This window comes from Hyperolius riggenbachi, chromosome 10 (assembly GCF_040937935.1).
Source record: "Hyperolius riggenbachi isolate aHypRig1 chromosome 10, aHypRig1.pri, whole genome shotgun sequence".
Classification (NCBI taxonomy): Eukaryota; Metazoa; Chordata; class Amphibia; order Anura; family Hyperoliidae; genus Hyperolius; species Hyperolius riggenbachi.
The window spans coordinates 41,291,514-41,319,131 of NC_090655.1; the positions used below are offsets into that span (position 1 = coordinate 41,291,514).

At 46.3% G+C, this 27,618-nt stretch overlaps 1 protein-coding gene across 8 annotated transcripts in view; it reads right to left on the reverse strand.

Annotated features, from left to right (window-relative positions):
- Positions 1-27,618, reverse strand: part of ADGRA1 (adhesion G protein-coupled receptor A1) — a 1,508,265-nt gene that overhangs the window by 1,256,319 nt on the left and 224,328 nt on the right. For all 8 annotated transcript variants that reach the window (XR_011024437.1, XR_011024435.1, XR_011024438.1 and 5 more), the window contains one exon: positions 803-874. Coding sequence is in view for 2 of the 8 variants with exons in the window: in XM_068257544.1 (XP_068113645.1) it covers positions 803-874 (72 nt within the window). In the remaining 6 variants the exon portion in view is untranslated. The remainder of the gene's footprint in view (positions 1-802; positions 875-27,618) is intronic.

A 27,618-nucleotide genomic window follows, 5' to 3' on the forward strand; every position in this document is an offset into this window, starting at 1 on the left:
AACAGATTAAGAAGAAAAAACTGTGGGTAATGTATTGATAAATGTCCCCCATAGTGTGCTCTTTTCTCATTTCTGTCTTCATATCCAGCACTGTTCTATACAGGTAGCAGCACTTGTAGAAGGGGACCCGCAGATCACTCTCTGATGGTAAACTTTAGGCCCCGTTCACACTGCATGCGTTTCCAGCCGCGTTTTGTGCATAGAGTGCACTGTCTGATGTTCACACTGCATGTGTTCCGGACCTGTGCGGTCCGGGAACGCATGCTGCACGCATTTTTTGTAAAAACGCGTGGCTGTCCCATTCACTTTTCAGTGATGGGATCAGCCACGCAACGCACACAAACGCGAATGGCGTGCGTTCACATGAATTGCGTTCCGCACGCATTGCCATCCGCGTTTGTGATGTGAATGGGGCCTTACTACCAGAATCCACAGATCTACAAGGCCAAAGCATGACAGGGACCTCTTTTGCACAAAATAAATATATGTTTCAAGGTATATACAAAATACATGGCTTTCTAAAGAAACACTGTGACAGAATGTTCTGATATATTATTTTTCCCAACCGCCCTGAGAATGCGGTCTGTTTTTTTTTCTATATATCTGGCTTTTGTTTATAGCGTTTTCTTTCCCCTGCAGTTTCGGATTTGGGAGGTGTTTTGATGTGTGGCTGGACAATGCGTGGCAATGACAAGTGAAATATATTTCAGGTTGCGATCCCAGTCACCCCCTGTCTATAACCAATTCATCTCCAGCCTATTGCTCGACTCCTGCACAGGCTCAGGATAAGATTCATACTCACAGTTTCTCCAGGGAGCTTAGCCCAAAAAAAGCCTTGTTCTTCACCTGCGATATCTTGTTATTGCTCAGAATCCTGCAAGCATAAAACAAGGCGTTGTTGGTAAATTAATATAGCTGCGCGCAATAAATTGTTTTAATTTTATGTGCATGCTTAGCCTTGTGACATTATCTATTGAGAAATAGGACTCTGCAGTTACTAAGGGAGAGCTGCATTCATCAAAAGATAAAGTGGAAAGAAATAAATGAATGCTTATATCTAAAACCTGGTGTGTGGGAGGCCTCTGTCAGCAACATTCTGGTAATAGCTACACTAACGCTGCAATGTCACATACATTTCATTCTCAAACTCAAACACACATTTCTCCTATCAATTTTAATTCTCACACAGAAGCAGCTTTTACCAAGGTCTCCTACCTCACCCACGTGTATTACTATGCTTATGTTGGTAGTTAAAGCAAACCTGTAGTGAAAATAAATTATTGTATTTTTAGGCCTAATGCCAAATTCAAATTTCCTGGAGTCCTATATTCTTATTCTGGGCTTAAAAAGGAAGTCGGGGGCCCCCACCTTAAAAGGCGCTGTTACTATGAGATGGAACGCTAGGGACCAGGAAGTACTGTACATGTGGCACGTGGATCCCAGCATTGCGAATATGGTGATTTGTAACCCGCTCTGCATGCGCCCACCGCTGCACCTGCCATGCAGCTGTGCCCCGGGCAATGCCCTGTCTGCCTATAGAAACCCGTCTGCATAGACTCACAAAACCTATAAAATATTTTTTTGCTAGATAGTTACTGAAAAGTATATATATATATATATATATATATATATATATATATATATATACTGTCTTTCACTTTGCTCAGAAGGGTATCAATTACCGATACATGCTTACTGCTACACAGCTTCCTTGATTGTCTGATCACTAACTGAAGTTAGCCACATAACGACCTCCTAATGCCGATAGGCGGTGACTGGTCGTTTGTGGGTTTCCATGGAAAAGGCCATTCCATGTCAGTTCACGGAGGGTGTCTCCGTGAACAGCCTGACAGCCTGCGAGCCTCCGATCGCTGATAGCAGGTGAAATGTAAACATGCGGGGAAGAAATCCCGTGTTTACATCCGTGTTTACATCCTACGGCGCTGCTGTCGCAGCAGCGTCGTAAAGGAAATTGGCCGGGGACCACCGGCATCTTGCCGTCCTGTACCGCCCATAGCGAGCAGGAGAGGGCGGGAAGGAGAGGGAGGGGGAAATAGCGCTGCGGAGGGGGGCTTTGAGGAGCCCCCCCCCCCCCCGCGCTCGGCCACACAGAGCGGCGGCGATCAGACCCCCCCAGCAGGAAATCCCCCATTGGGGAAAAAAGGGGGGGGGGGAGGGAAGTCTGATCGCCCTGCCTCAAACCTGATCTGTGCTGCGGGTTGGAGAGCCCACGCAGCACAGATCTGTGAAAAATGCCCTGGTCCTTAAAGAGTAACTGTCAGGCTGCAAAAGCTAATTTAAACCTCTATTCTCCTGTGTTAAACAGTTTAGAAGGAAGCCAAAAAGGCAATACTGAAGTTAAAAATCTCTCTTACTTTGATGTTTGCTGAACAGCAAGGCTCTGTATTCCTAAGCTCCTAAGGAAGCCGGCAGGATGCATAACAGATACTGCAAAGCATTCTGGGGCTGCTTATCCCCAGTGCACTCCCTTGGTCCTCCCCTTCATTTCCCTATCCTGCCCTAAGGCTGCTTTCACAGTGGGAAGTTACAGGCTCATGTTACAGCAGCTTGTAACAGCAGCCTAACTCACAGCACATGTTCCGTTAGAGTACACTGCGTGAGTCCGCTATTGTTCCTAGCCACATGGCTAATTAATATTCACTGCACAGTAGTGTTGTCCGGATCATGAACCATTAGGATCTTTGATCCTGATCTTTTTTGTGAGTCGAATCATCAGGAAGCAGGGTAAGGGAGGATATTACATCACAATTGGCTTCATACAAGACAGACAAACATGGAACCTGCCATGAGCTGTCAGGAGCATCATTCTCTGAAAATACTATATAAAAATTCTGTGAAATCCAAACGTGGACAGTGAAATGCATATGTAATGTAAGTACAGCCAATATTTAGCTACTGATATATGTGTTTTTTTCTCTGAGACCCCATACCTAACAGCTCCTCTTTAAGTGGTTAAGTTGATAATGGCCTCAATTCACTAAGATCATGCTGGAGATAATAAGGCAAGATAAAAAACGTACCACCACACAGTAAGAGTTATCTTAGCTCTTTATTCCTTGAGTTACCTCCTCTGTAGTTACAGTAAGTTACCTCCTCTGTAAAGTTACCTCCTTTGTAGTTATTTTCACACACAGTTAATTAGTCTTTAACTTTAGAATTCTGGAGTAATTTTAAGGATTGAAGAGTTAACTTAAAGACAGAAGAGTTCACTTTAGGTTTGCCTGAGGTAAAATGTTTCCTGAATACTACATGCCTTATCACCATGGTGATAACTCTAGAAACGTCATTAAAGACAGGAGATAAGCTTAGTGAATTGAGGCCATTGTCTTATTCAAACATCTGCAATAAGCAACAGTCAGCAGATGCAGAACACATGGCCTTCAGAGCAGATCCGATGCAGAGAGTCGTGCTGAATTCACACGTGGTCAACTGCATAACGTATACATTATAATGAGTTTAAACTGCAATGGAGACTGGACTTAGAGGTTAATGAAAAAATCTGCATGCAGCGGAGTTAGAATGTGATCCATTACAACACAATACTGTAAACAGGGCCTTAGAGTTGTATGGGTAGTGAGTTGACATGAAGAACACATGAACTTGTAACCTGTAAGTCCAAGTATGCCCATCTCCCTCTTCTCACCCACACGGTCAAGGTGAATAAAACTCAAGCTCTAGTCCAGCCTACATTATTTGTTATGCATAGGATATTACAATTGCATTTTTTAGCAATGCACAAAGTTTTGCGTGTTCCATGTCCGTACTTATTTACAATACTTGGCTTGCTGGGTCAAAACTTGGTCCTATAGCTTCTTGCTGCCCGAAGGTAGTTGCAGTCAAAGCACAGCAGATCACCTGACCTTGTCCACCTCCTGCCTGTACTGAACTCTGTTGCCAGAACTGAAGCTATAGATAATCCTTGTTCAGTGAGTAACTAGATGGTTTCATTTCTGAAGAAACCACATGATGTTTGCTTGAAAATGCTAGAGATATAATCAAGATGATTGGCTGTATGTGGCTCCACCTACTTTTCAAAATTTTAACTCCAGTGACCAAGTGTGCCAAGTTTAGGGACTCTGGCTTTAATACTATTCGTATTACAGCTTTTTACACTTTCTCATTTAGGTAGATAGGAAAAAGCTGATTGGTTGTAGCTCCACCCACTTTGAGTCCCCATAATGTGCCTGAATTTTTCAGGTTGACTAAGTGCCCCAAATTTGGAGAGTTTAATCTGTTGCCACTCAAATAGCGCCAGAGTTACATTTTTCCAATGAAAGTTTATGGTAAAAAAAATGGGGTCCTCAGGGGGCTATGGGCCAAAGAAAATTAGCAAAGTTTCAAAATGTTACTCCTAAAACTGTAGGAAGAGCAGCGTATAGAAAATAGCTACATTTCCATTGGTTACAAGCTCTGCTTACTTTTGGGTAACCCCCGAAAGTCAACTTTTCATTCGGGTTGACATCCAGTATGAGGTCCAAGTTTTGAAGTGTAGCTTTCCGGGCGTGGAGGATGGGATTAAATTGTTAACCACCTTATCGGTAATCATGAGTTCAGCTCAGGGTGGGAAAAAAGAACAAGCCAGGAGCGGTAACCCCGAGCTGAACTCGTGGTAGCCGGCAGGAGGCTCTATGCAGAGCAATGCACGCAGCTGTAGTTTTAACTCCCCTCCCGTGGGATTCTGACGTTGGCTGCCATTCTTCTTCCTCTCCTCCGAAGCTCTGCTTCCCCCTGGTGAAATCACCATGTGTCATTACAGCGCCATCCAGAGGACGGAGGAAAAACTGCAGCTCTGGATCCCAGGGACGTGAGCGTGTGCTAGGCTGCTGTAGAACTCCCTAGCAGCACGATGTTTTCCAGGTTTTAGGATCTAAAAGCATGCAAAAAAAACTGCACTGCTTTTAGACCCCAAAATCCAGAAAGAATCAAATGCCAAGAGGGTTAAGCACAAGCAATGTAGACCGCTTTGAGGTAAAGAAGTGTGGAAGGTTTGACGATTGTAGTCAGAAAACTGTAGGAGTAGTGTATAGAAAATGGGGGATGAAGAAGAAAAAAAGACAAAGAAGTGTAAGAACAAGCTGAAAACAATTGAAGAACAATATGTTGGCCTTTGAAGCCAACATAACTAGACTGTCGATTCTGAATAAACTACATGATGTTGGCTTGAAAACAGAGAGATGATTTATCCAGTCTGTCCAGGTGCATAGAAAGCATAGAAGGTCTGGGTAACAGGTTCTAAAACGGTTTTCTAATTGTACTCCTAAAACTGTGGGAGGAGTAGCGTATAGAAAATAGCAAAATTAATTGGCTGTTGCCAGCCCCGCCCACTTTTGGTTATTGTCTCAAAATTCACATTGTATTCGCATTGACACCAACAATATGTGGTCCTAGTTTGGGGATTATAGCTTCAAGACTCTACGATTGGCAGCAATTTGAATATTTGGTGAAAAAGGGGTCTGTGTGGTGGTCCACCACAGGGGTGCAGAAAAGAAGTTTAATTATTAAAGTGCAAGAAATTTAGATCGCTATGAGGCAAAGAAATGTGGAAAGTTTGGCGTTTGCACCCCAAAAACTGTAGGAGAAATAACATATAGAAAATAGGGAAAGTGACAGATTAAGCTGAATTTTTCAAAGAGTGTTGGCGTTTGATGCCAACATAATAAGCTGAAACTGTGATATACAGGTAAATCGTGGTGCTGTTTCGATCGAAAAACTCAGCCAGTGGAAAAGGGCCAGGCACTTTAATTAAAATACTTCACAATTATATTTTACTGCAGAGCCGGATCATCCACAAGGCAAACCTAGGTAGCTGTCTAGTGAAGCAGGAAAAAAGGGTGCAGCCTATTATAAAAGCCATGAATAAAGTCAAGGAAAGGAAATTTGGTCACACGGCGGCAGTCACCATAGGGCGCCTAGGGGCCCTGAAATTTACCATCTTTGCCAAAAATCATGGCTTTTATAATGGCCACAAAATGTGGCAATCAAGGTAAATGTTGGCACTTGGCGGTAGCAATTTGAAATATTGGCACTGGGGCTTGAGGAAATGCAAATAGCGGCACTGCATTTTCAGAAGCATTTGCACAATTTAATGGCGCTATTCCAAAGTGCAATGCCACTATTTGCATTTCCGCAAGACCCGGCGCCTGGGATTCATTTTAAATCACTACCACTTATTGTGCACCTCCAGACGCCGAAGTTTACCTTAATTGCTGCAAATCTTGGCTTCGCAGTACAGGGGGGAGTTTAGGGTTAGGCACCACCAGGGAGCGTCTTAAGCACTGGAGGGGGGGTCTTGGGTTTAGACAGGACCAGGGGGGGTCTTGGGGTTAGGCACCACTGGGGATGGGGGGTCTTAGGTTTAGGCACCCCCAGGTGGGGATATTAGGGTTAGGCAAAAGATATGGCCCAAACGGTTCGCCCGCGACCGGTTCCAGGCGAACTTTGGGTGGAACGCAAACTTTTCCGGAAGTTCGATTTGCCCCCATAGGGCACCATTAGGGTCAACTTTGACCCTCTACATCACAGTCAGCAGGCCCGTTGTAGCCAATCAGGCTACACTATTTCCTGGAGCCCCCCCTTATATAAGGCAGGCAGCGCCGGCCATTATAGTCGTTCATGTCCCTGTAGTAATTAGTGAAGGGAAAGCTGCTGGCAGACTGTCATAGGGAAAGATTAGTTAGGCTCTTGTAAGCTTGTTAGCTTGCTCCTGGCTGATTGTTATTCCTAAAATAGGACCCCACAACTGCTCTTTTGAGAGATAATCTTGTTCTTATGTTTGTTTGTTTTTTCTCCCGCCTCCAACCTTCCCTTCTTCCTCCTTTCCCCTCTCTCTCTCTCTCTCCGATTTTGTCTTCCAGGGATTTGTAGGCTGTCAAAAGCAAGCTCACATACATTGGCCAGGAATCTAACCCAGGTCAACTGCTTGCAAGGCAGCTATGCTCACCACTATACCACCATTGGCCGGGAATCAAACCCAGGTCAAATAACATTACAGGCTGAAGCCAGCCATTTCACTCATCTCTTCAACTACAAGAAAGGCCCAGGAGGAGTCTTAGCTACCGTAATATCTATGTTACAGAAGGGCCCTAATTACACTTTCTCTTAGAGAGCTATGGAAACTGTTTTGCCCATGCGATAAAGCGAGGTGCAAAAATTAAATCATGCCTAGCAGGGGATGCTTTCAATCCATCAACCTCTGGGTTATGGGCCCAGCACACTTCCACTGCACTACTCTGCTGCCACACAGTAAATGCTTTGTTGTAGGAAAAAGTGGTGTTAAACTTCTTGTACCAGACTTCCTCCCTCCAAAAGACACACATACATCCCCATAAAATAATTTAGCAGCAACTGCATACACAGTGTCTGTGGCACAATTGGTTAGTGCAATTGGCTGTTAACCGAAAGGTTGGTGGTTCAAGCCCACCCAAGGATGGGCTTGCCTTTTGTGTTCAACAGTTGTCCGAAAAGAACCCCAGATAGCCATTTAGCAGCAACTACATACACAGTGTCTGTGGCACAATCGGTTAGTGCATTTGGCTGTTAACCGAAAGGTTGGTGGTTCAAGCCCACCCAGGGATGGCCTTGCCTTTTGTGTTTTGTGAAGGGAACTAATGTACTCTTCTTAAACTTGAAGATTGTATACAAATGTAAGCAGACCGCAGAGTGGCGCAGCGGAAGTGTGCTGGGCCCATAACCCAGAGGTTGATGGATTTAAACCATCCTCTGCTAGGCATGATTTCATTTTTGCACCTCGTTTTATCGCATGGACAAAACGGTTTCCATAGCCCTGTAAGAGAAAGTGTAATAAGGGCCCTGCCATAAGATATTATGGTAGCTAAGACTACTCCTGGGCCTTTCTTGTAGTTCAAGAGATGAGTGAAAAATGGCTGGCTTCAGCCTGTAATGTTAGTTGACCTGGGTTCGATTCCCGGCCAATGGTGGTATAGTGGTGAGCATAGCTGCCTTCCAAGCAGTTGACCTCCGTTCAATTCCTGGCCAATGTATGTGAGCTTGCTTTTGACAGCCTACAAATCAGAGAGAGAGAGGGAGGAATGGAGGAGGGGAGGATGGATTACACATGCAGTATTGTAGGCCTGCAATTTAGCATTGAAAGTGATTTCTGCCCTTAAAACACTGCTTTGCATGAAAACTTAAAACAATTCTGGGACTTTTGACATCTATCCCAGTCAAACATGTCTCTCTCCTGGTGTTAGATGCCTTGAAACATCTTTTTCATTACTTTTCTGGCCAGCATAACTTTTTCTAAATTTTCAAGTTCGCCTCCCCATTGAAGTCTATGGCGGTTCACGAACGTTCACAAGTTCGCAAACGTTTGCAGAAGTTCGCGAACCTAAAATCGGAGGTTCGGGCCATCTCTATTAGGCAACATCGGGGGATGGTCTTAGAGTAAGGCATCAGTAGAGAGAGGGTTCTGTGTGAGAGTAGGGTTATGTTTAGTCTTAGTCAAATTTTTGAAAACATCGGAATTCAGTAGTAGAATAACGCTTATTTTAGCGAGATTCTACTAGCAGCAAACCCCCGTGCCCTTTTTTCCAGGTGACTTTTTTTACATGTATTTGCTGCCTAGTACCTGGAGAGAGCCTAGGGGCCTGATGGATGTTAGCCTCCACCACATCTTATTTAAAAAAAGAGGCAGGTGATCATCAGTGGGCCTAGGCCTCCATTTCATGTTAATCCTCTGCTTTACTGTCATAAAATAGTGGTTATGCAACATGTTTCAGAAAAACCTACAGGTAATATGTAACGGTGATAGTGTGTGTGTGTGTGTACAGTATGAGTGTTTCTGTGTGTGTGTTGGGGTGGGGGTGGGGGATAATTGTAATGTGCACATATGGAATATTATACATTCACAGGATTTAAATTATTTTGTTACCTATTCTTATTACTGTCACTAGGGGACATACAAAGTCACTGTGTGACAATATGTAACAAGTGTTCTTTATGGAAAGATCAGGTCTAATTAGACCTTCTACGCCTCTGCTGTATGACAGATGTAGCAGCATAAGATTATGCCCGACTCCTGTTGTCTAGCAACCAGTGATGCTGTTGCAATCCTTGAAACACATGATCCATAAGAGAAGGGAAACTGTATTTTACATGTTACTATCTGGTTGATACCAACAGAGTCTGGTATGCAGTAATTAAATCACTTATTAAATAAAATAAGTACAATGTCTACAATATTGGACTGTCATCAAAATGCTAGAACATGCACTTACTCCCAAACATTCAGCCACTCTCATTCAGTGGAAGATAAAAATGCACACAGAAAAAAAAAAGAAAGAAAAGAAAAATTGGCCCCTAATAATCACATCCATTTCTCTTGCCTACCCCTGGTGACCCTCACAGCCAGTGGGCCCATCTTACAAGGGTTATAAAACAAGGATGGATATCATAATTTTCACACTTAAAAACAAGTTTAGACACAAAAAATTTGGGGGTGATGGTATTGGACGATCACGGGGACCTCTATAGGCTCAATTACACCCCCATGCTCAGAAAACTGCATAATCTTTTGGATGAATGGCAGCATTTCCAGCTGTCCCTCCTACGCCGCATCTATGCTGTAAAGATGACACTACTCCCCAAAATACTCTACCTCTTCCGAGCCTTGCCCATTAGAATTCTTAGAAGGGATCTGGAGGTTTTGCAATCAAGGATCACAAATTTTATATGGTCGGGTCGCAGACCTCGCATCAAATATGCTCATTTGGCCAGACAAACTCCAGGGGGGTCTGGGTGCCCCCAGCTTATTGCATGATTTCTACGCTGCCCGGATTTCTCAGTTGTTCCAATGGTCCGCTCCCAGGGGTACAATCAGATGGGTCGATCTGGAGCAGGAACTAGTTCACCCATTCCCCACCAAGTGTCTTCTTTGGACACCTCGCCCTGCCTTGGCCCTAACTCTGCAACCAGGGCCGGCCTTTGCTATGAGCGACCTGTGCGGTCGCTCAGGGCGCCGTGCTCTCAAGGGCGCATGTGCCCTGTTGCCCCTTGCCGCCTCGCTGTCTCCCGGTGTCCTCTCAGTCTGTCTTTAGAGCAGGACTACAAGAAAATGGCCGCCGACGTCCACAAATGCAGACAAACGGCGGCCATTTTCTTGTAGCCTGCTCTAATTACAGATGGAGCAGGGAGAGAAGAGTGACGTCGGCGCTGGAGCTGGATGTCAGGTGAGTCAGTCTCTGCCCGGCCCGCTGCCACATAAAGGAGGGGGGGGGCATACTGGGGCAAGCTACCTACGCTGGGGGCAAGCTACTTACACTGGGGGCATACAGGGGCAAGCTACCTACGCTGGAGGCATACTGGGGCAAGCTACCTACGCTGGGGGTATACTGGGGCAAGCTACCTACGCTGGGGGCATACTGGGGCAAGCTACCTACGCTGGGGGCATACTGGGGCAAGCTACCTATGCTGGGGGCATACTGGGGCAAGCTACCTACGCTGGGGGCATACTGGGGCAAGCTACCTATGCTGGGGGCATACAGGGGCAAGCTACCTACGCTGGGGGCATACTGGGGCAAGCTACTTACGCTGGGGGCATACAGGGGCAAGCTACCTACGCTGGGGGCATACTGGGGCAAGCTACCTACGCTGGGGGCATAGTGGGGCAAGCTACCTACGCTGGGGGCATACTGGGGCAAGCTACCTACGCTGGGGGCATAGTGGGGCAAGCTACCTACGCTGGGGGCATAGTGGGGCAAGCTACCTACGCTGGGGGCATACAGGGGCAAGCTACCTATGCTGGGGGCATACTGGGGCAAGCTACCTACGCTGGGGGCAAGCTACCTACGCTGAGGGCATACTGGGGCAAGCTACCTACAGTGGTAGCATACTGGGGCAAGCTACCTATGCTGGGGGGTATACTGGGGCAAGCTACCTATGCTGGGGGTATACTGGGGCAATCTACCTACGCTGGGGGCATACTGGGGCAAGCTACCTACGCTGGGGGCAAGCTACCTACACTGGGGGCAAGCTACCTACGCTGGGGGCATACTGGGGCAAGCTGCCTACGCTGGGGGCATACTGGGGCAAGCTACCTACGCTGGGGGCATACTGGGGCAAGCTACCTACGCTGGGGGCATACTGGGCCAAGCTACCTACGCTGGGGGCATACTGGTGCAAGCTACCTATGCTGGGGGCATACTGGGGCAAGCTACCTACGCTGGGGGCATACTGGGGCAAGCTACCTACACTGGGGGCATACTGGGGCAAGCTACCTACGCTGGGGGTATACTGGGGCAAGCTACCTACGCTGGGGTCATACTGGGGCAAGCTACCTACGTTGGGGGCATACTGGGGCAAGCTACCTACGTTGGGGGCATACTGGGGCAAGCTACCTACGCTGGGGGCATACTGGGGCAAGCTACCTACGCTGGGGGCATACTGGGGCAAGCTACCTACGCTGGGGGCAAGCTACCTACGCTGGGGGCAAGCTACCTACGCTGGGGGCAAGCTACCTACGCTGGGGGCAAACTACCTACACCAGTGGTGCTCAGCAGAGCTCGAATATTCGAGTAGCTCGAATATTCGAGCTCTTTTCCAGCTATTCGAGCTCGGTATTCGAGCTCCGAATAGCTGTAGCTATTCGAATGGGCTATTCGCGTACACTCGAATAGCCCATTCACTATTCGAGCTATTCGAGCAAACGGCGCTATTCGAGCTCGGTACCGAGCTCGAATAGCGTCATAGCCCAGATTGATGTCCTTAGAGCCAATCAGAGGGCTCCCAGGCCCTCTGACGGCAGCCAATCACAGAGGGGGACCCTGGCCAACCCCTACCCTATAAATAGCGGCCGCCATGTTACGTTTCTCCGTGCTTGCCTGAGACTTGTACAGAGAGAGAGTTGCTCCTTTGTGCTTTGGCTTAGCAAGAGCTCTATTGTGGTCATTTACCTAGCGTTTTTGCTCACATACACCTCCTATACACACCTATATTGTTGTTAGTTAGTTAGACATTGTATTTTAGTTAGTAGCATTTGTGTTACATAGAGACAGGCCAGCTGCTGCAGGCTTACAGCTTTAGGCCTCAGGGCCTTGCCTGTGTGGGCAGCTGTCCTCCTGTCCTCTGTTTATTTCTCTCTATTCTATATATTTCTGCTGTCCTTTACTACTGATTGTATTAGTATTGTAGTTATATACTGTAACTGTACTAGGACACTCACTGTCACTGTTCATAGGCTACTAGCTGCTCCTGCGTGTGTGCACTCACTTTCTGTGTACACACTACACACACTCTATTTCCTTCTGATAACTGATTGATTATTGTAATTGATTATTGTAATTAGTTAGTTGTACTTACTGTTACTACTTACTGTACTAGGAGTCTAGGACACTCAGTCACTGTTCATAGGCTACTAGCTCCTGCGTGTGTGCACTCACTGTCTGTGTACACACTACACACACTCTATTTCCTTCTGATAACTGATTGATTATTGTAATTAGTTAGTTGTTTGTACTTACTGTTACTACTTACTCTTACTGTACTAGGAGTCTAGGACACTCAGTCACTGTTCATAGGCTACTAGCTCCTGCGTGTGTGCACTCACTGTCTGTGTACACACACTACACACACTCTATTTCCTTCTGATAACTGATTGATTATTGTAATTAGTTAGTTGTACTTACTGTTACTACTTACTCTTACTGTACTAGGAGTCTAGGACACTCAGTCACTGTTCATAGTCTACTAGCTCCTGCGTGTGTGCACTCACTGTCTGTGTACACACACTACACACACTCTATTTCCTTCTGATAACTGATTGATTATTGTAATTAGTTAGTTGTTTGTACTTACTGTTACTACTTACTCTTACTGTACTAGGAGTCTAGGACACTCAGTCACTGTTCATAGGCTACTAGCTCCTGCGTGTGTGCACTCACTTTCTGTGTACACACTACACACACTCTATTTCCTTCTGATAACTGATTGATTATTGTAATTGATTATTGTAATTAGTTAGTTGTACTTACTGTTACTACTTACTGTACTAGGAGTCTAGGACACTCAGTCACTGTTCATAGGCTACTAGCTCCTGCGTGTGTGCACTCACTGTCTGTGTACACACACTACACACACTCTATTTCCTTCTGATAACTGATTCATTATTGTAATTAGTTAGTTGTACTTACTGACTGTTACTACTTACTTACTTACTGTACTAGGGACACTCACTCAGTCACTGTTCATAGGCTAGCTCCTGCGCGTGTTTGCGCGTGCGTGCGTGCACTCACTGTCTGTAGTGTACACACACTAAATTTACTTGTGATTACTACTGATTATTGTAACTGCTAGTTGTACTTCCTGACTGTTACTACTTACTTACTGTACTAGGGACACTCACTCAGTCACCTCACCCACCAACCCACTCCATTAAAGTACCCCACTTTTCACCCGCCCTTTTAAAAAACTTTTGTCTATACGCCCAAAACATCGAAGATGTCTGGAAGTGGCAGCCAGCGCGGTTTGGGCAAGGGGAAGGGCAGCAAGGGAATCAGGAGGAGAGGGAGCAGCATTGTGGCAGGCCGCGGCCGCGCCACCATGCACAGTTCCGCAGCAGCAGCAGCGTCAGTGGCTAACATTCCTCCCATAGCCACTGGCCGTGGACGCCTTGGGCGCCGCCCAGCAGGAGCATCTGCAACTCACGCTGCAGAGACACAGCAGCAGCAGCGTGTAGCACCTGCTCCGATTTTCCTCCAGCCGGGTCGGAAACGTCCCATTGAGGAAAAGCATGCAGACACTGTGGTGCAACTCATGACGGAGGATGAGCAGCCCGCCATCAGCTCTGCATCCGAGGCCTCCACCCTCACCACCACCCCTGTTCGCAGCAGCCGCCCAGCAGGGCCTGGGGAGGAGGCCAGTTCACCGTCAGTTGGCGACCTGTCATTCAGCAGTCTTTTGACCCCAGGCATCATGAGTCAATTGTCTGCTGTTGTTGGCGATTTTGAGGAGGAGATGCTGATGGGCACTTTGGGGGATGAGGGATTGGACAGCAAGACTGTGGCGACAGTCAAGCAGCCCATCCATGCATCAGGAGAGGAGTTTGGGGGGTCCTCATCCCAGCAGGACATGTTTCAGGAGGGGGAGGATGATGATGACCCGGTGACAGACAGAGACTGGGTGCCACCACCTCCAGGGGATGTCGTCCTCAGCAGCTCTGAGGAGGAGGATGCTCTTGTGGGCCTTGCAAGGAGGCGCATCATTGCAAGCATTGGCAGCAGCAGTAGGCAGGTCCCACAGCCTGCTGGTGTCTCAGGCTCAGCAGCAGCAGCATCTGCCAGTACCACCACCAGCCGCACCCAAGCCCCCCAAGCCCCCCCCCCCCCCCCCCCCCAACCACCACAGGGAGACAGGCAGCAGCGCTTCCATGCCATAGGGGGATGTTTCTGTCACCAATCTGGCGATATTTCACCATGCCCACTGTGTACAGCAAGTACGCCACTTGCAACCACTGTCAACGGAAGTTGAGCAGAGGTGCAGACCCCTTAAAGTTCAGCACCAGCTCGCTCATCAACCACCTTGCTGCGAAACATTTCCACCAGCATGAGGAGTTCCAGAGACTGAAGGCATCTGGTGCTGGCAGTGGCACCACACCCATCACTGCACAGCCTTCAGCAGCAGCAGCAACAGCAGCCACCCGCCCTCCTGCTCCTCCAGCAGCACCAGCAGGAGTGCGGAAACGCACTGCTCCTCCCCCCTCTGCAACTCCTGCCGCCGACACTGAGGCCTGTTCTGGCAGCCAGTCCTCAGTGGCCTCCTCCGCTGTGTCTGCTGATTCCCGTGCCAGCAAAAGGCCACGCCAGAGCCTTTTGAGCGAGTCCTTCCAGGGGGTGGTTAGGGCTCTGCCTCCCAGCAGCCGTCGCGTGCGGCAGCTGAACGGCTTGCTGGCACGGGCCATGTGCTCCCAACTCCTGCCGTACACGCTCGTGCAGGAGGGGAGCGACATTCGTGCGCTGCTTGCTTGCGCAGCCCCAGACTGGCAGCTCCCCAGCAGACACTTTTTCTCCCGCAAGGCCATTCCTGCACTGCACCGCTTTGTGATGGCCAATGTGGAGCGAGGGCTGGAGCACGCGGTTGGTGAAAGGGTCCACGTCACCATGGACTCCTGGAGCAGCCGCTTCGGGACAGGCCGCTACCTGTCCTTCACTGTCCACTGGGTCAGCTTGGTGGAAGGTGGTGAGGATGGGAGAGCAGCAGCGGGCACAGCAGCAGCAACACAGTGGGTGGTGCCACCCCGCAGGGTCAGGGGAACTGCAGCAGGTTCCTCCGATCCTCTGCCATCCTCCGGCACACCTGGCCAAACCCCCCGCCTCAGCAGCAGCGTGAAGGCCCGCCACTGCCAAGCGCTGCTGCACTTGGTCAGCCTTGGGAAGACCAAGCTGACGGCAACCCATGTGTTGGCCAAACTCCAGGAGCAGGAGAGGATTTGGCTGACCCCCAGAGGCCTCAGAGTCGGAGAGGTGGTGGCCGACAATGGGGCCAATCTGGTTGCCGCAATAGACAGGGGAAACCTGACCCACATCCCCTGTCTTGCCCACGTGCTGAACCTGGTGGTGCAGAAGTTCTTGCGCATCTACCAGGGGATGGGCGAACTGCTGGAAACGGCAAGGAACGTTGTGCGTCACTTCCGGCGCTCGGCTGCAGCCTGTGCGAGCCTGGAAGACGTGCAAAAGGAGCTGGATCTGCCACGCCATCGGCTGATCCTTGACGTTCCGACTCGCTGGAACTCCACCCTGGCGATGTTGGAGCATCTGGTTGAACAGAAGCACGCTGTCAACCAGTACCTTGCCCTGGCCACTGTTTCCGCCGCTCAGAGAAGGGACAAGACCAGCAACATCCCGTCCATCGTCCCCGATGATGACTGGAGGCACATGCAGCAGGTGTGCTTAGTGCTGGCTCCCTTTCTGCAGGCCACTAACATGGTGAGCAGGGACCATGCTATGGTCTGCGAGTGGGTGCCCCTGGTTTGTCTGCTGAACAGGGCCCTCGATGCTTTGCTGGAACAGGGAGCGGCAGCCTTGGACCAGCAGGAGCGGCAAGCAGCTGCACAGTCCACCTCTGAGGGGGAGGAGGAGGAGGACTTGGTGGAGGTCCCTGACCTTGCTGGTGATGAGGGGGAGCAGCACAGTGCAGCTGAGTTGGTGCGGGGGTGGAGAGAGGATGAGGCTGACGAGGCAGAGGAGGAGGATGAGGACAGCAGCACTGCCGTCGATGTGCCAGCAGACGTGGCCCGCCTCTTCCCAATGGCAGCGCACATGCTGACGTGCCTGCGCAGAGACCCCAGGGTGATCCAGATGAAGCAGAGGGAGGACATCTGGATCAGCATGATGTTGGACCCACGCCTCAAGGGGAAGTTGAGCCAGTTCCTGCCGCCTGCAGGAGGAGACCCAGCGCAACAAATAAGGAGCTTGCAGCCGGCCCTTGTTGAGCGCTTGGAGGAAGCCTTCCCCCAGCCTTCCACCCCCACTGTCCAGCAGCCAGCACAGAGGCAGCAGCAGGTGCCTGCATCCAGCAGCAAGCGCCCCACAGACCTGCTGTCTCTCAGCCATGAGCTCTACAGGACTGTAGAGGCTCCGGCAGCAGTGACTAGAGAGGAGGTGCATGCAGCAGCATCCTCCACCGGTCACAGCCAGCGCCTGACCCGCATGGTGGCTGACTACATGGGGTCCTACAGCGGGCTTGACAGCGATGCCCCTGTTGATCCCATGGAGTATTGGGTCAAGCGCCTGGAGATCTGGAGCGAGCTGGCGCAGTACGCCCTGGAAGTGCTGTCCTGCCCCCCTTCCAGCGTGCTGTCCGAGCGCTGCTTCAGTGCAGCTGGTGGTGTGGTCACCGAGAAACGCTCACGTCTGTCTCACAAGTCTGTGGACAGACTGACGTTTCTCAAGATGAACCAGGCGTGGGTGGAAGGCGAGTTCCTGGCCCCTGTTGTCGGCGAGAGGGGGACATGAACTGGCTAAGAACCATCGTTAATGTGCCTTACCACCCTTTACCACCTCCTGGCTCCTGCTCACTAAGCCAGCCTGGTTCACTTTGACTATTACGTCGCCTGCAGCCACACATTTTACACCTACAGTGGGCTGCTGTGTACTGCCCTTCTGCTGTCTGTCTGTGTTTCCCACTGCCAGGGTACACAGATTTACCTTCTGCTGCCACTCTGCCACCAGCTATTACGTCAAAAAATAGCTATATCTGTGTAATTGGTTGTAAAAACAAAACAAAAAAAACAAAAAAAAAAAGGTTTAATTTTTCTGAGGTGCCCGGGTTGAAAACTGTGTTGTCCCAGTTGTGTATTGGACACAATGTGGGCTGCACGACCGCTGTCTGGGACCTCCTGTTGTGTTCATTTACGGCCTGGTATCACCGCTAGGTACCAGGGCTATTATGTCACGCTGCCTACCTGCTGCCACACTCACACTAATCCTCCATTCCTCCTGCTGATGCTGCTGTCTGTCTGTGTTTCCCACTGCCAGGGTACACAGAATTAGCTTCTGCTGCCACTCTGCCACCAGCTATTACGTCAAACAATAGCTGCTCACATTACTCCTCCATTCCTCCTGCTGCTGCTGTCTGTCTGTGTTTCCCACTGCCAGGGTACACAGATTTACCTTCTGCTGCCACTCTGCCACCAGCTATTACGTAAAAAAATAGCTATATCTGTGTAATTGGTTGTAAAAACAAAACAAAAAAAACCAAAAAAAAAAAGGTTTAATTTTTCTGAGGTGCCCGGGTTGAAAACTGTGTTGTCCCAGTTGTGTATTGGACACAATGTGGGCTGCACGACCGCTGTCTGGGACCTCCTGTTGTGTTCATTTACGGCCTGGTATCACCGCTAGGTACCAGGGCTATTATGTCACGCTGCCTACCTGCTGCCACACTCACACTACTCCTCCATTCCTCCTGCTGATGCTGCTGTCTGTCTGTGTTTCCCACTGCCAGGGTACACAGAATTAGCTTCTGCTGCCACTCTGCCACCAGCTATTACGTCAAACAATAGCTGCTCACATTACTCCTCCATTCCTCCTGCTGCTGCTGTCTGTCTGTGTTTCCCACTGCCAGGGTACACAGATTTACCTTCTGCTGCCACTCTGCCACCAGCTATTACGTCAAAAAATAGCTATATCTGTGTAATTGGTTGTAAAAACAAAACAAAAAAAACCAAAAAAAAAAAAGGTTTAATTTTTCTGAGGTGCCCGGGTTGAAAACTGTGTTGTCCCAGTTGTGTATTGGACACAATGTGGGCTGCACGACCGCTGTCTGGGACCTCCTGTTGTGTTCATTTACGGCCTGGTATCACCGCTAGGTACCAGGGCTATTATGTCACGCTGCCTACCTGCTGCCACACTCACACTACTCCTCCATTCCTCCTGCTGATGCTGCTGTCTGTCTGTGTTTCCCACTGCCAGGGTACACAGAATTAGCTTCTGCTGCCACTCTGCCACCAGCTATTACGTCAAACAATAGCTGCTCACATTACTCCTCCATTCCTCCTGCTGCTGCTGTCTGTCTGTGTTTCCCACTGCCAGGGTACACAGATTTACCTTCTGCTGCCACTCTGCCACCAGCTATTACGTCAAAAAATAGCTATATCTGTGTAATTGGTTGTAAAAACAAAACAAAAAAAACCCAAAAAAAAAAGGTTTAATTTTTCTGAGGTGCCCGGGTTGAAAACTGTGTTGTCCCAGTTGTGTATTGGACACAATGTGGGCTGCACGACCGCTGTCTGGGACCTCCTGTTGTGTTCATTTACGGCCTGGTATCACCGCTAGGTACCAGGGCTATTATGTCACGCTGCCTACCTGCTGCCACACTCACACTACTCCTCCATTCCTCCTGCTGATGCTGCTGTCTGTCTGTGTTTCCCACTGCCAGGGTACACAGAATTAGCTTCTGCTGCCACTCTGCCACCAGCTATTACGTCAAACAATAGCTGCTCACATTACTCCTCCATTCCTCCTGCTGCTGCTGCTGTCTGTCTGTGTTTCCCACTGCCAGGGTACACAGATTTACCTTCTGCTGCCAGTCTGCCACCAGCTATTACGTCAAACAATAGCTGCACACATAATTACTCCTCCATTCCTCCTGCTGCTGCTGCTGCTGTCTGTCTGTCTGTGTTTCCCACTGCCAGGGTACACAGATTTACCTTCTGCTGCCACTCTGCCACCAGCTATTACGTCAAAAAATAGCTATATCTGTGTAATTTGTTGTAAAAACAAACCAAAAAAAAACAAAAAAAAAAAAAAAGGTTTAATTTTTCTGAGGTGCCCGGGTTGAAAACTGTGTTGTCCCAGTTGTGTATTGGACACAATGTGGGCTGCACGACCGCTGTCTGGGACCTCCTGCCTGCTGTGTTTATTTACAGCCCTGGTATCACCGCTAGGTACCAGGGCTATTATGTCACGCTGCCTGCCTCATTGACTGCCTGCTGCCACACACTCATCCTCCTCCTCCTGCTGCTGAATTTACCTCCTGCTGTCTGTGTGTTTCCACTGCCAGGGAGCACATACAATGGCGCTTCCAACATGCGTGCGCCACCAGCTATTTGTTACGCTCAAAAATAGCTGCATTTCTTTAAAAAAAAAAAATTGAAAAGAGAAATAAGTGAAGAAGAAGACGATATTGAAGAAGAAGAAGATGAAGAAGAAGATGAAGAAGAAGATGAAGAAGAAGATGAAGAAGAAGATGAAGAAGAAGATGAAGAAGAAGATGAAGAAGAAGATGAAGAAGAAGATGAAGAAGAAGATGAAGAAGAAGATGAAGAAGAAGATGAAGAAGAAGATGAAGATGAAGATGAAGATGAAGATGAAGATGAAGATGAAGATGAAGATGAAGATGAAGATGAAGATGAAGATGAAGATGAAGATGAAGATGAAGATGAAGATGAAGATGAAGATGAAGATGAAGATGAAGATGAAGATGAAGATGAAGATGAAGATGAAGATGAAGATGAAGATGAAGATGAAGATGAAGATGAAGATGAAGATGAAGATGAAGATGAAGATGAAGATGAAGATGAAGATGAAGATGAAGATGAAGAAGAAGAAGAAGAAGAAGAAGAAGAAGAAGAAGAAGAAGAAGATGAAGATGAAGATGAAGATGAAGATGAAGATGAAGATGAAGATGAAGATGAAGATGAAGATGAAGATGAAGATGAAGATGAAGAAGAAGAAGAAGAAGAAGAAGATGAAGATGAAGATGAAGATGAAGATGAAGATGAAGATGAAGATGAAGATGAAGATGAAGATGAAGATGAAGATGAAGATGAAGATGAAGATGAAGATGAAGATGAAGAAGATGAAGATGAAGATGAAGATGAAGATGAAGATGAAGATGAAGATGAAGATGAAGATGAAGATGAAGATGAAGATGAAGAAGAAGAAGAAGAAGAAGAAGAAGAAGAAGAAGAAGAAGAAGAAGATGAAGATGAAGATGAAGATGAAGATGAAGATGAAGATGAAGATGAAGATGAAGATGAAGATGAAGATGAAGATGAAGATGAAGAAGAAGAAGAAGAAGAAGAAGAAGAAGAAGAAGAAGAAGAAGAAGAAGATGAAGAAGAAGAAGAAGATGAAGATGAAGATGAAGATGAAGATGAAGATGAAGATGAAGATGAAGATGAAGATGAAGATGAAGATGAAGAAGAAGAAGAAGAAGAAGATGAAGATGAAGATGAAGATGAAGATGAAGATGAAGATGAAGATGAAGATGAAGATGAAGATGAAGATGAAGATGAAGATGAAGATGAAGATGAAGATGAAGATGAAGAAGATGAAGATGAAGATGAAGATGAAGATGAAGATGAAGATGAAGATGAAGATGAAGATGAAGATGAAGAGAGAAGAAGAAGAAGAAGAAGAAGAAGAAGAAGAAGAAGAAGATGAAGATGAAGATGAAGATGAAGATGAAGATGAAGATGAAGATGAAGATGAAGATGAAGATGAAGATGAAGATGAAGATGAAGAAGAAGAAGAAGAAGAAGAAGAAGAAGAAGAAGAAGAAGAAGAAGAAGAAGAAGATGAAGATGAAGATGAAGATGAAGATGAAGATGAAGAAGAAGAAGAAGAAGAAGAAGAAGAAGAAGAAGAAGAAGAAGAAGAAGAAGATGAAGATGAAGATGAAGATGAAGATGAAGATGAAGATGAAGATGAAGATGAAGATGAAGAAGATGAAGATGAAGATGAAGATGAAGATGAAGATGAAGATGAAGAAGAAGAAGAAGAAGAAGAAGAAGATGAAGATGAAGATGAAGATGAAGATGAAGATGAAGAAGAAGAAGAAGAAGAAGAAGAAGAAGAAGAAGAAGAAGAAGAAGATGAAGATGAAGATGAAGATGAAGATGAAGATGAAGATGAAGATGAAGAAGAAGAAGAAGATGAAGATGAAGATGAAGATGAAGAAGAAGAAGAAGAAGAAGATGAAGATGAAGATGAAGATGAAGATGAAGATGAAGAAGAAGATGAAGAAGAAGAAGAAGAAGAAGAAGAAGAAGGAGAAGAAGATGAAGAAGATGAAGAAGATGAAGAAGAAGAAGATGAAGAAGATGAAGAAGAAGAAGATGAAGAAGAAGAAGAAGATGAAGATGATAAGGAAGAAGAAGATGAAGAAGATGAAGAAGAAGAAGATGAAGAAGAAGAAGATGAAGAAGATGAAGAAGATGAAGATGAAGAAGATGAAGACGAAGAAGATGATGAAGAAGAAGACGAAGAAGATGATGAAGAAGATGATGAAGAAGAAGAAGAAGATGAAGAAGAAGAAGAAGAAGAAGAAGAAGAAGAAGATGAAGATGAAGAAGATGAAGAAGAAGATGAAGAAGATGAAGAAGAAGATGAAGAAGATGAAGAAGAAGATGAAGAAGATGAAGAAGAAGAAGATGAAGAAGATGAAGAAGATGAAGAAGATGAAGATGAAGAAGATGAAGAAGATGAAGAAGAAGAAGATGAAGAAGATGAAGAAGATGAAGAAGAAGATGAAGAAGATGAAGAAGAAGATGAAGAAGATGAAGAAGATGAAGAAAAAGAAGATGAAGAAGAAGAAGATGATGATGAAGAAGATGAAGAAGAAGAAGAAGACAATATAAAAGAAGAAGAAGATATAGAAGAAGATATAGAAGAAGAAGATATAGAAGAAGAAGATATAGAAGAAGAAGAAGAAGAAGATATAGAAGATAAAGAAGAAGAAGAAGAAGTATATACAGTACTGAACAAATTTCTGGACACAACTTCTCTTTTCAACTTTTTTTTTTAAAGGAACATCCCCACATAATCACTTGCTGTTGTTACTTGGAAAAAAAGAGGTTTCTTGCATCATTCACCCTCAAAACAAGTGTTGGAAGCTATTTAAGGCCATTTCGAATAGTCAGCTCGAATAATGAGCTCGAATACCGACTCGAATAGTGAGCTCGAATTCCGAGGTCGAATCGAATAGTAAAAATTATTCGACTCGAATATTCGACTGACCTCGAACAATTTACTATTCGAATTCGACCTAACTCGAATTTTGAAAAGGGGTATTTGAGCACCACTAACCTACACTGCTGGGGGCAAACTACCTACACTGGGGGCATACTGGGGCAAACTACCTACACTGGGGGAAACTATGCTACTACACTAGGGGAAACTGTACTAGCTACACTGAGGGCAGCTATGCTACCTATATGGGGCAACTATACTACCTACACTGGCGGCAACTATGCTACCTATATGGGGACAACTATGCTACTTATGGGGGGGGGGGCAACAAAATCCGGTTTCGCTCAGGGCGCTGTGAAACCTAAGGCCGGCCCTGTCTGCAACATTCCCTATTGCGGAATCACTAATCATTAAAAAATCTTTGGGCAAAATGTTGCCCAATTTGGTATCCTCTTCTAGCCATGAATCTTTATTCTATAACCTAGACTTTCAGCCTGGGGTTTGTGGCCTGGCCTGGGGCTTGTGGAGGGCTAGGGGGATTGTCTCAGTAGCGGACATATTGTCACAGGGATCAATTTCCTCCTGGCCGCAGTTACAAGAGAAGTAACTTCCAAACTCGGAGGGGTTTAGATTCATGCAACTCAGACATTTCTTGCAACATGGATGTGCCGGGCGGGCTCCGACTAGCCCGATCCAATTTAGAGGTTACATATTGCTCTACTCCCCTACCAGGGGGCCTCATCTCTAGCATGTACTATGACCTATGGTACGCTAGGTTCACAGGCCCTTCCAAAGCGATGATTAAGTGGCAGGATAGACTTGGGGCCCTTACGGATAAATCTCAGTGGGAGGTCATCTTTTCCGCCAGTTCTTCCAGACACACCTTAACTAAAGAAAGGAACTACAGGCTGTTTTTTGATTGGTTAAGAAACCCGGTCCAACTGGCCAAATGGAACAAAATTCCTTCGGATCACTGCTTCCGGGGCTGTCCGGCCCCAGCAGACCAATTACACTGCTGGTGGTCCTGTCCCTTAGTTGCTGGATTCTGGTCCCAGTCTTTCACCCTGGCCTCGGAGGTTCTTGGGAAACAGATCCAGCCTAATCCCTGGTCGGCCCTATTCCACAAGCCCATCCCAGAGCTATCCAAACACCAAAACAAACTCCTTGGGCAAATCTGCGGGGCCTCGAAGGCTTTACTGGCCAAATATTGGAAATCTCTTCCTCCTTCCAGGCCTGAACTCATCAATAAAATTCAGCATATTTACACTCTGGAGAAGATGACCTCTTACATCAGAGAGACTATGCCTGCCTTCGAAAAAATCTGGGACCCTGGACAGAGTGGAAGTTGACCCAAACCTAAGACCCCTCCTTATGTCTTCCCCCCCCCTCCCCTCTACGCCTCCACACCCTTACTATATACATCCAAGAAGGTTTGGCCACTGCAAAACTGGCTTCATGGCTTTCAGTGCTCTCTATTTTGTTTATTATGTTTTTATTTCCTGTTTTATCTTTTATTTTTGTTTAACTGTTATACTCTGAAGAACTCTGCATTGTTCAAGTTAATTGGCAAACTCTTTATAATTCTCCCAAAAGGTCTTGATGTCCCCACAGTTGTTATGGACATACTGCTGTTACCTCAGTACGGGGTGTCAACCTACGATGTCATCACTGCACAATGAACAATGCTATATTTCTGTTATTTGTTTTGGAAAATAACAAAAACAAAGTTTAAAAAAACAAACGTTTAGACACAAAAAAGAGGGAGTGGAGTAGTTGTTGGAGCCCCCTTAAAGCTCTGTCCCCCTTGCAGGGTCAACTCCTGTGTAATTACACCCCTGGGGAAGAGTCCCGGTTGCATATGTCTTGCACTAAGTTCCCCAAAAAAGTGCAATAAGATGAACCGGCAGATTATTCATGCAAATATGTACATCAAGCAGTCAAGTTTGCTTCAAATGCAATGGCCTCCATAGGCCCTTTTGGAACTTTGGAGAGATCTTAAAATGGCTGTGCACCAACGCTTCCCATCCAACTTGATGGATCTTGAGAGGTGCTTCGAAGAGGAATGCGCAAAACTGGCCAAGGATAGGTGTGCCAAGCTTGTGACATCATATTCAAAAAGACTTCAGTCTGTAATGGTATTGGGTGAAAAAACAAGAGACGTCCGGGAGCCCAATATGGTGTAGTACGTTAGTGAGTATGAAGAGATTTGAGTAAATACAAATTTTATACTCACAAAGGTAGGTTGCTGTATGAGGCAACCACTCGTTCGCGCCAGTGGGGAAGTACCGTCCCCACTCGGTCTTTGTTCTTGGTCGCAGCTCCAAAAAGTTAGATTTATCGGAACACTCCGATAGTAATCTTCCCCTGAGAGAAGGGGTTGGGTAGAATTGAGGAGGGAGTAGGAGGCGCCCGGTAACAAGGAAGTATAAATTCACTCTAAGGTAGATACAGCATTCAATATTTAAATGGTGTGGTCCTACCTTCTAGATGTCCCCTTTCGGGAAATATACAAACTGGGGTTTTCTTTTAAATGATGATTTTATTTTGCACAAGACAACGCGTTTCACGGTAATAACCGCTTCCTCGGGTCAATAGCAGTGCCTTTGTCGGATAGCTACTAGGTATCCGTGAAACGCGTTGTCTTGTGCAAAATAAAATCATCATTTAAAAGAAAACCCCAGTTTGTATATTTCCCGAAAGGAGACATCTAGAAGGTAGGACCACACCATTTAAATATTGAATGCTGTATCTACCTTAGAGTGAATTTATACTTCCTTGTTACCGGGCGACTCCTACTCCCTCCTCAATTCAGTCTGTAATGGCTGCCAAAGGTGCATTAACAAAAAACAGAGCAAAGGCTGTTAATATTTAAGTAGCAGTATTATCAGTTCCTTCATTTTTAATAAAATTTGCCAAAACCTCAAGGAAACTTTTTTCACGTTGACATTACGGAGTGTTGTGTGCAGAATTCTGAGGATAAAAATGAATTTAATTCATGTTGAAATAAGGCTGTAACATCACATGTGGAAAAGTAATGCACTGTGAATACTTTCGGGATGCGCTATACAATAAAAACCCTCACTAACCGGCACTCAAGCAACCAAAATACTCAAGCAACCATCACAAATCCTCTGCCAGACATGCTTAGGCAGGGGCTCCATAGCGCAAAATTCTATCATTCTGTGTGCCATCGGCCTACTGCACTGAGTCTACATAATTCGGGGCTGCCCACTGCAACCCAAGGCCCCAGCTTCTGAATCACAACTAGGCAGCATGCTGCAAAAAAAAAAAAAAACCTTCTACCAGCACTCCACACTGCTCCCGGGTTCTTTCCCTCTACATTTATGCCCCTGAGGGGATAAGAGAGTTGCTAAGTGATTTGTAGAAAGTTGCTGTAAAGAGGCCATTTGAAACATCAGTCTGTGCCATGGCCACAGAGCAAAACATTACTGTATTTCAAAATGAATACAGTGTGTATGGTATATATACACCATAGCCACCAGAAACTACACTTAACAGGCATCAGCTTCTCCCAGTCTGTGCCGGGGGAGTTACTGGCAGCTGGTAAAAATGACGCAGGAAGAGCAGCACTAAAAATAGGGGACTGAAGTCTCATGGTGATTGGCTGGCTGTAGGACATTTGCAAACTAACCAAGAAGTGGAGGAGACGCTATCGCCAGAAGCAAGTTAATGTATAATGCTAGAGTAGGGTTAGGTTATAGTAAGGTATTGGTAAAGATTAACAATATTTTACTATAGGAATTAAGTAGTAGAATATCAGTCATTGTACCGATATTCTACTACCGGCAGTTTCCTGAGCCATTTTGTCCTGCACCATTTTTTTTTTGTTTAAGGTTTTACTGTATATGGATTTACCAGTAACGTGTCCCCAAATCTAATTTTTTATTTCCTGATTGATGATGGCGAGATGTAAAGAAATATTTACAGCAGTATTAAACTGATATTATATTGAATGAAATGTGTTTGCCTACTTTTTATAACACATACAGTTATCATATTTGCTTTTGTGCACAAGCATTCATTTAGAAACTACAAGTTCTCAAAGTACAGTTTTGTTTGTTCTGAAAGCTGCCATTGCATTTTTTCATAACAGGTGTATTTATGTTATAATGTACCCAGTCATGATTTCTGAGCTGCTGTCTATGTTCTGGACACATTAGGAGGAGTTTCAGAACTGCCAGGGAATGTAACATTCCTCTCTCGCTACAATTAACCTCCCTGGCGGTAAGCCCGAGCTGAGGTCGGGCTATACCGCCGGGAGGCACCGCTCAGGCCCCGCTGGGCCGATTTGCATAATATTTTTTTTGTTACACGCAGCTAGCACTTTGCTAGCTGCGTGTAACCTCCGATCGCCGCCGCTACCCACCGATCCGCCGCTATCCGTCTGGGATTTTCTCCAGGCATCCTCCAGGACGGTCGATAGATTAAGAGACCACAGAGCGTAAGTAAAAAATAAAATATAATTTTATTTTACTCACTCTTTGGCAGGAAAGTGCTACAAGCCATGATCCCTCCATAATGACACATCTTGACTTGATAGAGTTTCGATGCGGTAGTGCTTGATAAATGTAGACGGATTTGCCCACGTTGCCGTTCTACATATTTGTTCTATTGATGTCCCTGCGCTTTCTGCCCAAGAGGTAGATAAGGCCCTTGTAGAATGAGCTATCACTTGGCTAGGTATCTTTCTGCCTGCATTTTCATAACACTGCACAATAACTTGTCTAATCCATCTGGAAATACTGCTTCTGGTTGCCTGTAGTCCTTTCCTTTGCCCCATAAATAAAATAAGTAAACTATTTTACTTTCTCCAGTCTCTAGTTCTTTTAAATACATCATAATTGCTCGTCTGACATCTAACAAATCAAAGGTTCTTTCTTTGAGTTCGCTTTTTCACAAAATGAGGGTACAATAATGTCCTGAGTCCTGTGGAATTTCGTATTAACTTTAGGGATGGGTCAGGTCTGAAGATAATCTTATCTGGAAGTATAGTCATGTATGAATCCTTTACTGAAAAGATCTGTAAGTCACCCACTCTCCTTGCTGTGGTGATGGCTAACAGAAAACGTACTTTCAGAGTCATGAAACTGAGTGGGACTTTATCCAGAAGTTCAAAAGGTTCTTTCGTTAGTTCCTGTAAAACCAAGGAGGAAAG